Source organism: Oreochromis aureus, linkage group 16, assembly GCF_013358895.1.
Source record: "Oreochromis aureus strain Israel breed Guangdong linkage group 16, ZZ_aureus, whole genome shotgun sequence".
Lineage (NCBI taxonomy): Eukaryota > Metazoa > Chordata > Actinopteri > Cichliformes > Cichlidae > Oreochromis > Oreochromis aureus.
Genome location: NC_052957.1, coordinates 22,757,274 through 22,772,489, shown reverse-complemented (window position 1 = coordinate 22,772,489; position 15,216 = coordinate 22,757,274). Strand labels below are relative to the sequence as shown.

General features: G+C 40.5%; 1 protein-coding gene across 2 annotated transcripts; it reads left to right on the top strand.

The window, feature by feature from the left end:
• The first annotated feature begins 541 nt into the window (after positions 1 to 541).
• On the top strand, positions 542 to 8,907 carry katnal1 (katanin p60 subunit A-like 1). 2 transcript variants are annotated; one of them, XM_031734606.2, is made up of 11 exons: positions 542 to 671; positions 1,216 to 1,389; positions 2,048 to 2,205; positions 3,020 to 3,173; positions 3,296 to 3,420; positions 3,521 to 3,626; positions 5,935 to 6,093; positions 6,329 to 6,455; positions 6,692 to 6,826; positions 7,022 to 7,148; positions 8,561 to 8,907. In XM_031734606.2, exons 2-11 carry the CDS (start codon positions 1,228 to 1,230, stop codon positions 8,757 to 8,759), a joined length of 1,452 nt encoding a protein of 483 aa, XP_031590466.1. In that variant the 5' UTR covers positions 542 to 671; positions 1,216 to 1,227; the 3' UTR covers positions 8,760 to 8,907. The 2 variants fall into 2 exon arrangements, with proteins under 2 accessions (XP_031590466.1, XP_031590467.1); XM_031734607.2 differs by lacking the exon at positions 1,216 to 1,389 and having other exon boundaries at positions 547 to 671.
• Positions 8,908 to 15,216: the final 6,309 nt, after the last annotated feature.

Below are 15,216 nucleotides of genomic sequence, written 5' to 3'. Positions count from 1 at the left end.
GGTGTTGCTTGCCACTCCAAGTGTAATGTTAGCGGTGGTCACCGCTGAGTCAACACTGCTCTGTCAGTTATTGCTTCACAGCTGGTGTGTTTATGTATGTGTGTTTTTGTGTTTTTTTTATTTTATTTTAATTCATGACCTGTAGCCAATCTAGATCCGCTTTAATTTGTGCTAAGGAAAAAAAAGTTTCACTTAATCACCTGAAAAGGATCGTGTTACACGATTAAAAGTTCCAAAACTACAGCTACAAGCTTTGTAGTGAAATTAAAGACGATACCTTGCAGTATTTGACACATTAGCGACGACTAGTGGCAAACCTGTGCATGACATAGCTCTTTTGATACATTAGCGTAAACACGTAAAATAGCAAATCCTTCACTTGTAGCTAATTGTGTATTTATACATAGAATACATCTAACAATTTAGGCCTTACACTAAGTTAGATTTTGACTGCGTTAATATATAAGCGGCGATCACAGGTCAGCAGCCGAATTGCTTTCATCGGCGACGTCTAGAGTGTCACATTTACCAGCCTGCAGCAAATCCGTGAAAGCAGCACGGCAAAGAGCCGTTTGTATTCCTCGCGCGGCGTCTCTCCGCGGCCATGGTAACACTGTCCTCAATGCTGGACATCTGATTAAAAAGCATACAAGCGAGGGCTTTTCATACAGGTATGAGAATTTTTTTTGTGAACACGCAATTAAAATTTAATTTAGCTCGTCGGTAGGGTGTTTTTGTCTACCGGCAATTTGAAAGCACGCTGGGAGGATTAAGTACCGTTTGGGTTATTGCCACAGGATTCGTTTTGTTTTCTCCTCTGTGGCCTAGTAGCAAGCTAGCAAAGGGCTAACGCCGGTAATATTACAGGGTGTGCTTAAAAAAAGAAGCTGATTTGAACAGAGGTTTCATTTAGTAAGCAGGTGAAGCGCCTGGGGCAAATGCGTTCATTCAAAACCGACATCAGCTAGCTTAACTAACGTGCTTTACCGGGTGTAGCCGTTTCTGAGGTATCTGATGGGCAGCCGACATTCAAGGAGCTGCCCCATCGTGTTATAACATTCAATTATAATGAGGACATTTAATAATAGTAATATTAATAAAAGGAAGAAAAACGTGGAGGCTTTAGATTGAAACACTGAACTAGAATTAACCTTTGAACTCTTACTGTTTCACTAATCAGGTCATGCAATTGCTTGTTTCTTTTTTTCCACGTAGCTGTTATTAAGCATGAATCTGTCAGACATATGTGATAACGCCAAGAAGGGCCGAGAGTACGCCTTGCTTGGGAACTATGACTCCTCCATTGTGTACTACCAGGGCGTCATTCAACAGATCCACAAGCACTGTCAGTCCCTCAGAGACCCTGCACTTACAGTCAGATGGCAACAGGTGAGTCCCGTGGTATATCAGTTACTGAACCTGAGACTTCAGTTCAACTGTACATGGGACTTAATCCTGGATGAAAAGCTTTCCTTTAACGTCAAAGGCTGTTTTTTGTTCAAGGTGGATAATTTTAAGAAAACTTTAATTTGTGTCATTTCTCATGTTTGTTGTGATCTATGAGTTTGGTCGTCTCTGGTGGACAAAATACATGCAAAAGCATTCTGTAATGTTGCTGGTGTAAATGCAGAGACATTATAAGAGAGAAGCCTGGCACTCAGAGAATCCTGAATTTAAATCTATGGTGAACTCTGGCACGCAAAGATGATGGCGTAATTTAAATGAAAAATAAAAAGCTAATATCGAGTATTTTATAAGATTTATCTGGTGATTTCTATATTTGCTCTTTTTATGTCCTGGTTACCATTGACTTAAATGCTAATTAAGCACTTTATTAAATTAAGTAACTACCCAAATTGTTGCCTATATATCGATCTGCTGTGTTTTACGCCATGCTTCTTGAAGGAGTTTTTTGTTGTTGTTGTGGTTTTGCTTTTTTGCCCAACATTGTGCATTGTTTTGTTTTTTTTGTATGTTTTTTGCTGTATTTTCAGCTGGATGCTCAGTGATGCAGTGCAAATACAATACTTCTTCCGTTTGTTTCCAGCTTAGTAAGGAACTGACTGAGGAGTGCGAGCAAGTGAAAACTATCATGGCAACGCTGGAGAGCTTTAAGTCAGAGAAGCCGACTGACATCCAAGCCCTGCAGCCGGAGAAGAGAGTAGATCCAGCTGTGTGGCCCCCTCCCATCCCTGCAGAGCACAGGTGTGTGGATGTGTTGGAGCTACGTTTTTAGCTTCATGGATTTTTTTTCTTCTTTTCCTGCTGTCAGTTAAAATAAATAAGTGAAGTTTTGAATATGTGAGCCAGCAAAACAAATACCAGCTGAGGTATCAGTTGGGAAAAAAAACATAAAGTAGTTCTTATTTAGCGTTATAGTAAGCGTGTCGCACTGTGATCTAAAAAAGTTTGGGTTATAATTTTGTTTTAAACTATACTCCAAACTCACCCATAATAAACTACATGCACAGTGCAGTGTCTTAGCCTCACTCTCTAAATTTTGGAGGAAAAATTGTATTATTTTAAGACCATTAATTCCATATAATACACAGAAAGCTTAAAAAGATTCTTGCAGACTGCTATCTTTTTGTCAGTTCTCTTTTTTTTCTTTTCATGTTGAGTTTAAAACAACACAAACAAAAAATATGGACTTTTTTCCCTTTTAACTGCAGATTACAAATGCTTTCTCAGTGGCAAACTATATATGTATTTAACTTACTGAACATCAGTTTTGACAGAGATGATTGTTAGTGATGCTACCCAGAAACTCTGGAACACAACATCTCCATAAGGAAGAGCTCTTTAAAGTACAAAGAGACATATTTTGCATAATCACTTTCATCTTTACAAGCACAATGTGCCTCTGCAGAAAAGTAGCAGAGCTGGTTTATAGCTAATGCTCTATAGAAACATTTGGTAAACTGATGGGAACCTGTGGCTGATGGCTCCCTATGTAGGTGTGTCCTGTTATTATCACACTATTATCCATTTGTATATTCCTACGCATATGTCTCTGTAGGAATCCTGTTCCAGTAAAGCGGCCCAACAGTGGAGTGAAGCAGCAGAGGAAAGAGTCCCCTGGCCTGCAGCATCGAGGGGCAGGGCCGGGAGGCCATGCTCAGGCCAGCGCTAAAGCAGACCGGCCGGGATTCACAAAATGCAAAGATGATAAGGTTTAGACTCCGGCTGTGTCATGGTTTAGTGGACAGATTGATAAATAGGAAATGAGTAAGGCTGTGCTCCAAACACATCAGGTTTTTATTTTGTTTCTTTTCCATCTGTTTTTCTCCATCAGGGAAAGAAAGGGGGAGATGTGCAGGGGGATGAAGGGCATAAGAAGTTTGATGGCACAGGATATGACAGTGACCTGGTGGACTCGCTGGAGAGAGATATTGTGTCCCGTAACCCTAACGTGCACTGGTATGGAAGGATCCTCTGATACTTATATAATACTTCTAAGGTTCTGCAATGAGGACATATTTCAACAGCGCTGCTGGCTAATTACTTTGGTAAACTGCAGGAATGACATTGCTGATTTGGAAGATGCTAAGAAGCTGTTGAGAGAAGCAGTGGTGTTGCCGATGTGGATGCCTGATTTCTTTAAGGGCATTCGCCGCCCATGGAAGGTACACACACATACACAAACACACCTGTGATTCTTCACATATTCTCTAAAGGCAAACTTTATCTAGTTCCTTACTGGGAGTTTTAAAAAATGTGTATGTAATTACAGAAATCTATAAAGATGTTTCTCAGCTGTGAGCTACTCACTTTGTTCAGTAACACACCTACCATTTTGAGTATCTTGCAGCATGTTGCACCAGCTACATCAAAGTTTGAGCGTTAAGGTCAACACCAACTTCTACATCAAGACTAGTTAGCTTCACACTAAATCTAGCACTTCATTCAAGTGCACCATTTCTGTTGACACTATCACTGTCAACTCAAGTCAGCCTCAGTTCAGTTCTGCAGACTTTTGTTTTATCTTGCTCGTTTCTGTCCACATGTTTCCAAACTTTCCTGTATAATTTCCTAAAAAATTATCGTCTCGTTGTATCTGATCATGTGAGATTTGGCCTCATGCAGCACATTTCTCTCTCTCTCTCTCGAGTAATTAAAATGTCAAACTTAGCATTTCTCTTCTGCCGTGGCATAAAAGATTCCATCAACAACTTAACAGTTCCAAGTAAATACAGCATAAAATCACGTTGAAGTCGTTCACAGTCAACATGTGCTTATTTTAAATAAAGACAATAAATAATAATATTTTGGCTCACCTAACAGTAACATTAACAGTAAATGTTAAACAAGTCGCGCCTGTTCAGAATCAGAAAGTGACGCTTTCCTTCTTATTTCTGTCTTGTGTTCATGCATGCAAATTTCCATAAAGTCGAGGTTCAGCGAGTGGAGAGAGAGAGCAAGCTAACACAGAGAGCTTGACAGACATCACAAAAAACCACTAAATTATCAAATAATTTTCATTTGTGATAACTTCAGCCTCAAATAAATGACTGATGAGGAAGATGAAGACACATTTTAAGAATAAGAACCAATCTGCAAATGTCATTTGATAAAATGGAACAACTTGCATATGTAATGTCATTCATTTTATCTATAAACAGGTAACATCTACCAATACACTGCAGAATGCAGTTGGCTAAATTCAGAAAGAGCGGTAAACTTCGAAGCCCGGCTGATCACGTAGCCTGATCACAAGTAAAATGCACCAACTAAAATGTTTTTACAAAGTCACAGTCTCCACGGACTCCACAGAGATGGGAGGCTTCTTCTGCATCAGCCTCGGTCAAACTTTCATCATGTGAGACCGCTTCCCCTGAGGCCCAACCATGTGAGGGTTAATACTTTATGGGGGGGGGGGGTTATAGGAGCACAATGCTTTTCATTTGTCTTATATAGGCATGCATAATTAAAATTCTTCACTAACTTTAAATAGATGGATAGACTTTTTTTTCTTTTTCTTTTTTTAATCGCTGAAAGTGAAGTAAAATTAAAGAGTGATAAGTCAGTTGCAGAGGAAAACAGGTTAATGGTTGTTTTCTCAGCACACAGGTGAGTGGAGGCATGTATTTTATTAGCACGCACATTTAGGTCTACGCAGTTCCGTTTTGTTCTGTGCTCTGCAGCACGTCTGACTGTTTCTGCTCCTAATGCAGGTGCACATACGCTCCCATCTGCTCCTGCTGAGATTCTGATCAATACCCACCGCAGTACTGTTTTATATTCCGAGTAGCTCGACTCAGTCCTGCAGTCAGCATAAGACACACTAGCCTAAATTGACTGAGGCATAAAAATAAAATTTCTTTAAAATGAAATGGATTATGTCAGCTGTGCTTCCTTTTGTGGTTTCTGTAATCTCCGTAGCAAAAGGCACCGAGCAGATACAGAACTGTTAGACGCCGGAGTGGCAGCGATATTAAAAAATGGTTATAGAGGAGATTTAAATCAGGGTTTGACACTTTTGTTTAATATCACAGGCTTTTAAATAACACGCAATTATCCAGTCTCAAACAGGGATTACAGTCTACGGGAAGGCAATCCATTCACATTCAGACTAATATCCTATTCTCACAGGAGCGAGCTTTAGAGGTGCTGGTAAATGGATTTTTTTCTTCTTTTTTTTAACATCTGGACTGAGCTAGCCCCCTCCCCCCAAATCTCCTGTGTGCTCAACTATCGTAATGTTTAACTTGGTATCGATCTTCTCATGTGAGTCTTGACAAGGCAGCTATTAAGTCTATTTCCCAGGAAGTTCTTAAAAGGAATGTGGGAGCCGCATACTGATATAATGACTGTTAATGGTCGTAGTGAACTGAATACTGATCCTCTGTGTTTGCAGCCTGATGTTTTCTCTCTCTGTGTGTGCAAGTTCATTCGTTTATATGTTTTAAGATTGTGTGACATTTTGCTTCTTAGGGTGTATTAATGGTCGGCCCTCCAGGTACGGGGAAAACCATGTTAGCCAAAGCCGTGGCCACAGAATGTGGGACCACTTTCTTCAATGTGTCCTCCTCCACGTTGACCTCCAAATACAGGGGCGAGTCGGAAAAACTTGTCCGTCTGCTGTTTGAAATGGTGAGTGTATGTGGAAATAAGTATTTGGGCCTATGGGCAAAATGCTGAACCCTTGCATTTCATCTCGTTCCCTGTGAGTGTGTGTGTGTATGTTTTTTGAATGGGTGAATCAAAGTGAAATTATGAAGCACTTTGGATAAAAGCAGCACAGAAGAATACGGCCGCTTCCTATTTACATGTGTGTGTGCACTGCAGCGGAAAGGAAACTCACAATGCGAAACTTCTTCCTTCTCAGGCCCGATTTTATGCGCCAACGACCATCTTTATAGACGAGATCGACTCCATCTGTGGCAGGAGAGGAACATCTGATGAACACGAAGCCAGCCGCAGGGTCAAATCTGAACTTCTTATTCAGATGGATGGTTAGTGGATTAGAGAAATAGGAAGGTGAAGCTGTGTGGTGCTTGCTGTTACAGTTGTTTGAGGGATTAATCAAGGATATTGCAAAAATTTGAATTAGAAGCAAACGGGACAGGTGTCATAATGCATTTGTCCCTTTGGCGCCTCATTACAGCTAAATGACTTTTTGAGATACTTTGAAACTGAATGTGTTGCGTAAACAAGCTGCAAATTTTGTTTTGTTGCTTTTTGCGAGCAGGTGTTGGGGGAGCCCTGGAGGGTGACGACCCCTCTAAGTTGGTGATGGTCCTGGCTGCCACAAACTTCCCCTGGGACATTGATGAAGCTTTGCGACGACGGCTGGAAAAGCGGATATACATCCCTCTGCCCTCAGGTGACCTCACCAGGCACAGACTGACAGCACAGAAACTAAGATGACTGATGACTTTGTAACACCGTGGACTTGGTCTAATCATTGTTTTATGTGCCTCTCTACTGCTTTTCATTCCCATTTCTCCTTAACTGGTTTTCAGATGCATTGCCCTTAAATTAAAACAATTTTTTTGTGTGTGTGTGTGTTTGGATGTAGCCGTGGGTCGTGTCGAGCTTCTAAGGATCAACCTGAGAGAGGTGGATTTGGCTACAGACGTAAATCTGGACCTCATTGCTGAGAAGATCGAGGGCTACTCTGGAGCAGACATCACCAACGTCTGCAGGTGTGTGTGGTTTAGAAACTGATTATCAGTTCATGTTTCATGTTTTATATACAGAACACAGTAAAGCAAATGCTGCTTTGTGTTCTTTGTTTCAGTATGCTAGTACCTAAACTATTAAAAGATTGATATCACCACACGTCACTGTTGGGGTATCATGTAATAAGTGGTGAGATGACAAACTGTTGCTATGGAGCTAAAAACTTCTGATTGGCTCTGGGTCTTTAGCAGAGTTCCCAATTTGCGGGTGCTGTGTAAAACTGTAAGACTTTGACTGATGTTATATTCTCCTAATTCACTTAATCCAGAGTGGCTTACAAATGCTGCTGTGCAATTTATCTTTTTTAAAAGCCTGAAGCAAGAGTAGTGCTGCTTCCTCAGTGATCGTCCTGCTAGCACACTGGAAGCTCAGGTTTTTTCCTCTCTGTTTTTCACAAGTACTGCCACAAAGCAGTTTTCGTGCTCAGCGGCCTCAACCTTACAGAGCTTCTGGAAAAACTCCTTCCGGGGTAGGATTTTTCCTTGCAATTTGAAAGGTGTGGGCCTTTATGTCTCTCCTTTTGGGTCAGTGGACGGTTAGGGTTATATCGCCACCTGTTGCTTTGTCATGTTTTGTAACCTGCACCTGCATGTAGACTAAATTTAAGTTTCAAGTCGTTGTCTTTTTAGTAAACCTCCGATTTTTAAATCACTGATTTTTGAATCACTGTGGTACTTTAATCTGGTCCTGTGCACTCATAGGATCATTAAATTTAGTGCGGGTGTACACTGAGAAAAAATAATTTTATCTAATTCATAACTGCAATGACTTCTTTCAGTACCTTTCCATATAAATACCGATCAACTCAGGAACACGGGCTGCGAGTAATTTGCTTTATCTCTATTTAAATGTATAACTCTGTTATTACTTGCATGAACTCAGCTAAACAAGCAAATTATGCAAAGAGTAACTGCACACACGATAATGATAATTTGACTGTCAGATCATGAGGTCACGTCGTCCCTGTTGTGTTTTTATCAGCCCTGTCTCGTCAAACACGCAGCACTGTTTTGATTGTAGTGCGGTGTAGCAGTTGTTTTAGTGTAAGACTTTTATCCTCACTGTCCTGTCCTTGATGTGGGGATCCTTTCTGCTGTAGCACTGCCAGGAATGGCAGGCATTTCATGCACCCAAAGCTGTCTCTGCTCATCTCTCCCTCACATTGTTTCATTGACCTTGGATGCATGGTCATCGTCCAACATACAGCGTAGCCTGCAGGATCTCATCACAGCCCAGGCACAATCCTTTCTGACAGATCTAAAACACAGCAAATGTGTAATTTAAAACAGTGCAATTATGTTCAGCGTGCCAGGAGTAAGAGTCTTCTCTCTCTCTCTCTGTCCACTCCCTGCTTGTTTCTTTACACATACGTCAGGGACGCCTCTATGATGGCGATGCGTCGTCGAATCCAAGGCCTGAGCCCAGAGGAGATCCGAGCTCTGTCCAAAGAAGAGCTGCAGATGCCCGTGACCATGGAGGACTTCACCCTGACACTTAAGAAGATCTCAAAGTCTGTTTCTGCTGCAGACCTGGAAAAATACGAAGCCTGGATGGCTGAGTTCGGGTCAGTATAGAGATCGGAGTGAGCGCTTGTATTTGAACAAGCCAAAAAATCAGGGATCAAAAAACTTCTTGAGGAGCTCATGTATTTATTGCTGACTGAACAAACTTGAACTGAACCTCAATAGTGTGGTAGGTTTAGAATAAAGTGTTGCACTGGCACATGGTGCAGTATCTTTGTCTTTTGACTGAGTGATTGTCTGTTCTGTTCTGTTAGGTTTTATGTTGTGTTGTTGGTTTTAATATCTGTTTTTAATTAATGTTATGTTTCATTGAGAAAAACGTATGTAGTCATACTTTTAAAAAAAGGACATGACCACTGGAACCGTGAATTATTTTTTTGTTTGTTTGTATATTTGTTTGTTTATAGTTAAATTAAAGAAGATACTTACCTCACCAAAAATCCTTCACTTCTCTTTTTTTTAATGAAAATATTTAGACAGGTTATGTCTTGCAGAATAGAAGGTACACTCAAAAAAGGCAAACATGAAGCAATTATTTGACATTTGAAATGTTTGGGGTTTTTTTTTTTTAACTTTATTCATTCAAATATTTAATCATTAAGGAAAATATGATTGGTATGAACCAAACAGATACCAAGCAAGTAAATTCCATTTGACCAATTTCAAGTTAATTTCATGTTTTATACTGTACTTGTATAACAAAATTATATGGGAAAAAAACAGAATTTTTCTTTTTGAGTGCAGATGGTATGTTTATATTTTCCCTTTTGTTTTTATATGTAATTCTATACTGGCTATTCTTGGAAATGCTGCTTCTAGTCAAAAAAGAAAAGAAAAGAAAAAGAAAATCCCAACTCAAAGTCCTCTTATGTTTTCTTCCTCCTGAAAAAGCTGCATCAGAGATGGATCTGTTGGCATTTGAGCCAAGAATGAACTTTAATGAGCTGTAACCCAGCATGAATAAAGCATCTGTAGATGGTGTAATAGTTACCGTGCTTGCATGTCAAACAGATGCATCCGCGTGGCACCTTTATGGTCTTTATAATAGGCTTAAAAACAATTTTTTTATGAAACATTTAACGTGTTACATGAACTGGCACGTGACATAAAACTGTAGGTTCTTGACAGCAGGAGCGGTGTTTCTGCTGCTGAATAATTTAGACCTAGATCCAGGTTTCTATTGAGCGCTCAAACGTGCTATTTAATTCAGAATCCCAAAAGTTGAGGTGTCTTTGTAAAACTCTGTGAAGCTCCTGTGCAGCTTAAAAAGGCATGACTGCAGCAGGTGTGGTGTTAACATTTATGCAGCAAAGTGTAAATTTGTCTGTGTATTTGGTTAGAGATGGTACATCAGCCTGTTTACTTAACTTAATACACTATGACCCCCGTACGATTTGTGTCAGCGGTAAGATTTTCTAAGATGCTGGCTTTTGTTCTTCTTTTTTCCTGTGTAGTGCTCAGGTGCTAAATAGATTTTTCTAGGTCAACAGATGTGCATTTGATGTCTGAAATGTCTTTTATTCAGACATCACACAAATTGATACAAAGCGCAGTCCTAGCCTTGACTGTTTGTTCTCTGATAAATGTTAAACAGATTTTATTGCAGGTGGATTTATTGTCAAGCGCCGTCTGTATGCTCCAATTTTCCAACCCCTGATCTGTACTGGAAGGTAATTAGAAAAGACTGGTCAAACGGAAAGAAAAAGGAGATTACTGTGCCTCTGCACTCTGACAACAACACTCTGACAACCTCGAGATAAAAACCTTCACAAAAGTGCAAGGATGGCCTTGACTAGACTTTTGAGTGACCTCACAAAACATGTTTTTTGCCACAAGCACAAACTAATTATGAAACAGTTTCACACAGAAATGAAGAAGCGGTGTCATTTTATCCAAAAAACAACAAAACAAAACATAATTTTCTAAACTAATCAGATACTAAAATCTCGACAGTAGTCTTGGGTCCCTATCTTAAAGGTGGGTTGACCGTATAGTATATGTTATATTAGAGTCTAAATCCCACATTTTATCTGCATTGTGCCAACGCGTTTCTGCTTGTTTCTGCAAGCCAGCTTCCCTTAAGTGTTGCTGGAGTTCCTACATTGTGAATTCTTTCATCCGCTCCATGCACCTTGGAAGTAGGTGAAGTTGTGCCAGACATTTTTTGCTGTGATTTATCTGCATTGTGCCAACATTGCTATTTATTTTTGCATGATATGACATATCTTCTTTACAACAATACATAACTCTGTAAAGGTTTTCAAACTGTTGTATATGGAAATTTTAGAAGCATTCACTTGCTTGCCAGTTAACCGGGTGCATCTATATTTATCTGAAAGGACTGTACCCATGCAGCTGGAGAGCTCACTGAAGGTATCTGTTTAATATATGATTACACAAAAGTCGTTTTTTCCAATATTTCCAAACTATATATAGTACTGTGTAAGAATCTTGAGACATGTCTCACGTTATTATATTTTGCCAGAAAAATTGGCAGTTGGTAAAGTGTTTTGAAACATGTGCAGACATACATGGAAGTAAAGAACATAAAGCAAGAACAGAGTTTGTACAATATTTGGTGTGACCACCTTTATTTTTAGGACACTGTTGAACTCATTGAAGCAAGCTCCTATAGGAGTCTATAGGAATAGTTCTCCAGGCTTCTTGAAGGACATTCAAAGCTCTTCTTTGGATGTTGCCTGCCTTTTTTTGGTTTTCTGCTTCAATAATGTTGAAATCCAGGGTCTGGGGAGACCAATCCATGGCTGATAGTGTTCCACTGTGTGTTTTTCTATCCAAGGGATGTTTTTCATTGGCAGTGTGTTGCTGAAAAATGAAGCTATTGCCAATTAGATGCTTTTCCAGATGGTAATGGATGTGTGATCAAAACCTCATGGTACTTTTCTGTGTTCATAATTCATTTAATCTTGATAAGCACTCCAACACCAGTGACTGAAAACTCTAATTTTTTACCAAGTTTTTCTGCCAAAGTGCTCAAAATGTTAGCTTTCATAATCAACCATGCCCATTTTAATAATCAATAAAATATTGTTTTAGTGATGTGTTTTCTTGTAGTTCACAACCACATTCTTGAATGTGTCTTTCAGTATCTTAGGCCATTTCTTTTTCAGCATAGGCCACTCAAGAACCTTCACATGATTATTGGTCAACTATTTCTGGATAGCTTTGGCCTTGTGTCAGGGATACAGTTACAGCGTAAACCCAAATAAGAGGCCGATTGTTTTATGTTCTCATCAAGGATCAAGGATCTAGCCCACGCTTTTCGTGATCCTGTGCCTGTACCACAGGAAGCAAAACTGAATTGCATCCACTCCTTTCCTCCTCTATATAAAGACTGCTACCATGTGGCCAAACAGCTCAAGTTTTGTTTTGCCAGATCACAAACTGGATGACTAGAAAGCTTCACCCTACTCTAAGCGCTGCTTTCCAAAAACTAAACAGGTGCACTGCAGTCTCTTTCTGGTTCAGGCTGACAAGTTCTCCAAGATGGCCTTCATGGTCATTCTTGGATTACAGCTGACTTGCACAACCTTTTTGGGCCAAGGCTGGGGATACTTTAGGATTACAACCTTGACACAGTTGGAGTGCTCTTGAACTTCTTTATGAAGGAATGCGCAGTGGTCTTGTGGACTTGGAATCCCTTTCTAATAGCCTTGTAGCTTTGAGTGACCCACTGAGCTTCTTCACCTCAGGTAACATACCATTTAGTATTTGTTATGCAGTGGGGGCTTCTACTGCTGTTAAAGCCCCACAGACAATTTGGAAAAACTAAAAATCTAAGGTTTCTAGGAACTTTTACATTTTCAGTTGTAATTACAATATACCAACATTTTTTATTTAAGCTTCTAGGAAATTTTGCACTTTTGAGTGCAAAACATGAGTACTTTTGTACTCACATTTTGTATTATTCTGTCTTCTCCAAAAGTTGAATCTGTTCATCTGGACGTAGCGTTTTGTGGGAGAAACGTTTCGTCACTCATCCAAGTGACTTCTTCAGTCTCAGCTGACTGCAGGTTTCCCCAAACCTTATAAACAGTACATTTGCATAATGACTGAAACCAGCCCACTGAAGGAACAATGGGCTGTGAGGTCAGTTCCTTAATCATAATTATGCAAATTCCCATGACCATTGATCAACAATCACTGACCAAAACCCACTGATCAAAGAACACTGATCAATGGTCATGAGTACCATTCACAGAGTGTTGGGGAATGGCTGCAATCACAGCATTGTAAGATGGCGAAAGATGTACCCTTAGGCCCCCTCCTCGATTCAGAGATGGTCTTTCCCTTTTCACGTAAATGGCCTCCTTGACTCCGCGCTCAAACCAGCGTTCTTCCCTGTCCAGGATGTGTACATCCTCATCGTTGAAAGAGTGTCCACTGGCCTGTAGGTGTAAATAAACTGCAGAGTCCTGGCCTGATGAGGTTGCTCTTCTGTGTTGTGCCATCCGCTTCGCTAGAGGTTGTTTGGTTTCCCCGATGTATAAATCCTGGCAATCCTCCTGGCACTTAACAGCGTACACTATGTTACTCTGTTTGTGTCGGGGACCCGATCCTTGGGGTGGACCTAAAGAAAGGCACCTAAAGAAAGCTCCAGCCGATCCAGGAGAGAAGGACAACCGCTGCCCAGGCGAAAACCTGTAGTGATCCCATATGTGTCAGGAGTATCGGAACAGTTGAGACGCATTTTTTCTAAACACCGGGTCTCTGTGGCTTTTAAACCCCAAAATACGCTGCGCCAAAAACTGGTCCACCCCAAGGATCGGGTCATTTACGTGAAAAGGGAAAGACCATCTCTGAATCGAGGAGGGGGCCTAAGGGTACATCTTTCGCCATCTTACAATGCTGTGATTGCAGCCATTCCCCAACTCTCTGTGAATGGTACTCATGGCCATTGATCAGTGTTCTTTGATCAGTGGGTTTTGGTCAGTGATTGTTGATCAATGGTCATGGGAATTTGCATAATTATGATTAAGGAACTGACCTCACAGCCCATTGTTCCTTCAGTGGGCTGGTTTCAGTCATTATGCAAATGTACTGTTTATAGGGTTTGGGAAACCTGCAGTCAGCTGAGACTGAAGAAGTCACTTTGATGAGTGACTTAAACGCTTTCTCCCACAAAACGCTACGTCCAGATGAACAGATTCAACTTTTGGAGATTTACTTTCCTGGATGATTGAGAATGCATCTAGACATTATTCTGTCTTATTCTATCTCATTTTTTCCCTTCCAATCTCTCCACCACCACGAGCATGGCCAAAGAGCTGTCAAAGGATGTTAGTGACAGGATTGTAGAGCTGTGCAAGGCCCGAATTTGCTACAGGACCATCATCAAGAAACTTGGTGAGAAGGTAACAACTATTGGTGTGATTATTTGGAAATGGAAGAGATCTAAAACTATCAATCTCGCTTGGTCTAGAGCTCCATGCAAAATCTTGCCATATTAAAAGAGTGCCAGATCACCTGAAAACTACACTGGAGGAGTTTGTTAATGATCTGAAGGTAGCTGGAACCACAGTCCCCAAGAACACCATTGGTAACGCACTACAGCATAATGGATTGAAATCTTCTAGCAACCGCAAGGTTTCCAGTGAACAGCTGAGTGATTTAGACAAGGCTTGGGAGAAAGTGTTGTGGTCAGATGAAACTAAAATCAATCTCTTAGGCATCAAATGGGCCTGCTGTGTTTGGGACTTTGGGGCTATTTTTTCTATTAAGGGTACAGGGTCCCCATCACAGTGGATGGGGCCATGTACCATAAAATATTGGACAAAAACTCCCTTCCTTCATCCAGAACACTAGAGATGGGTCATGGTTCTTCCAGCAAGAGAAAGAGGGCTGGTTAGAAGCACTGTCTCCAGTCTCCAGATCACAATCCTACATTAAATCTGTGGAGGGGGCTGAAGCTTGAAGTTGCCAAGCAGCAGCCAAGAAACCTAATGGATTTAGAGTTTCCTTAAGGAGGAGTGAGCCAAAATCCCTACTGAGACATGTGCAAACTTGGTGATCAACTACTACAATAAACATCTTACTACTGTACTTAGCAACAAGAGTTTTTCCACCAAGTACTAAGTCATGTTTTGCTCGGGGATTAAATACAAATCAATTTCTAACTTTTGTATACTGTGGTTTCTTTTTTTCTGGATTTTTTTGGTTGATATTCTGTCTCTCCATAAAAATTAGAGACTGTTCATTTCTTTGTAAGTCAGCAAACCTAACAACACATCAATGCATGGTACTCACTTTAGAGTGTAAATTTTGACTCGTAATTGAGTATTTCTTATTTTCACTCAGTTTAAGAAGCTTTTACTAGAGTCACCCCTGAGGATCTATATTTTTCTTCCGCCACTGAAGAAATTCAGCATTATTAAAAACTGTTGGCCTCATGCAGTAATCGATGCTGCTGTTTGATGCTAAATGAAAAAGGAGCAGTGATCATGATGTGAGAGCTGTGAGCAGGTCTAGTGACGCCGTGCGGCTGCAT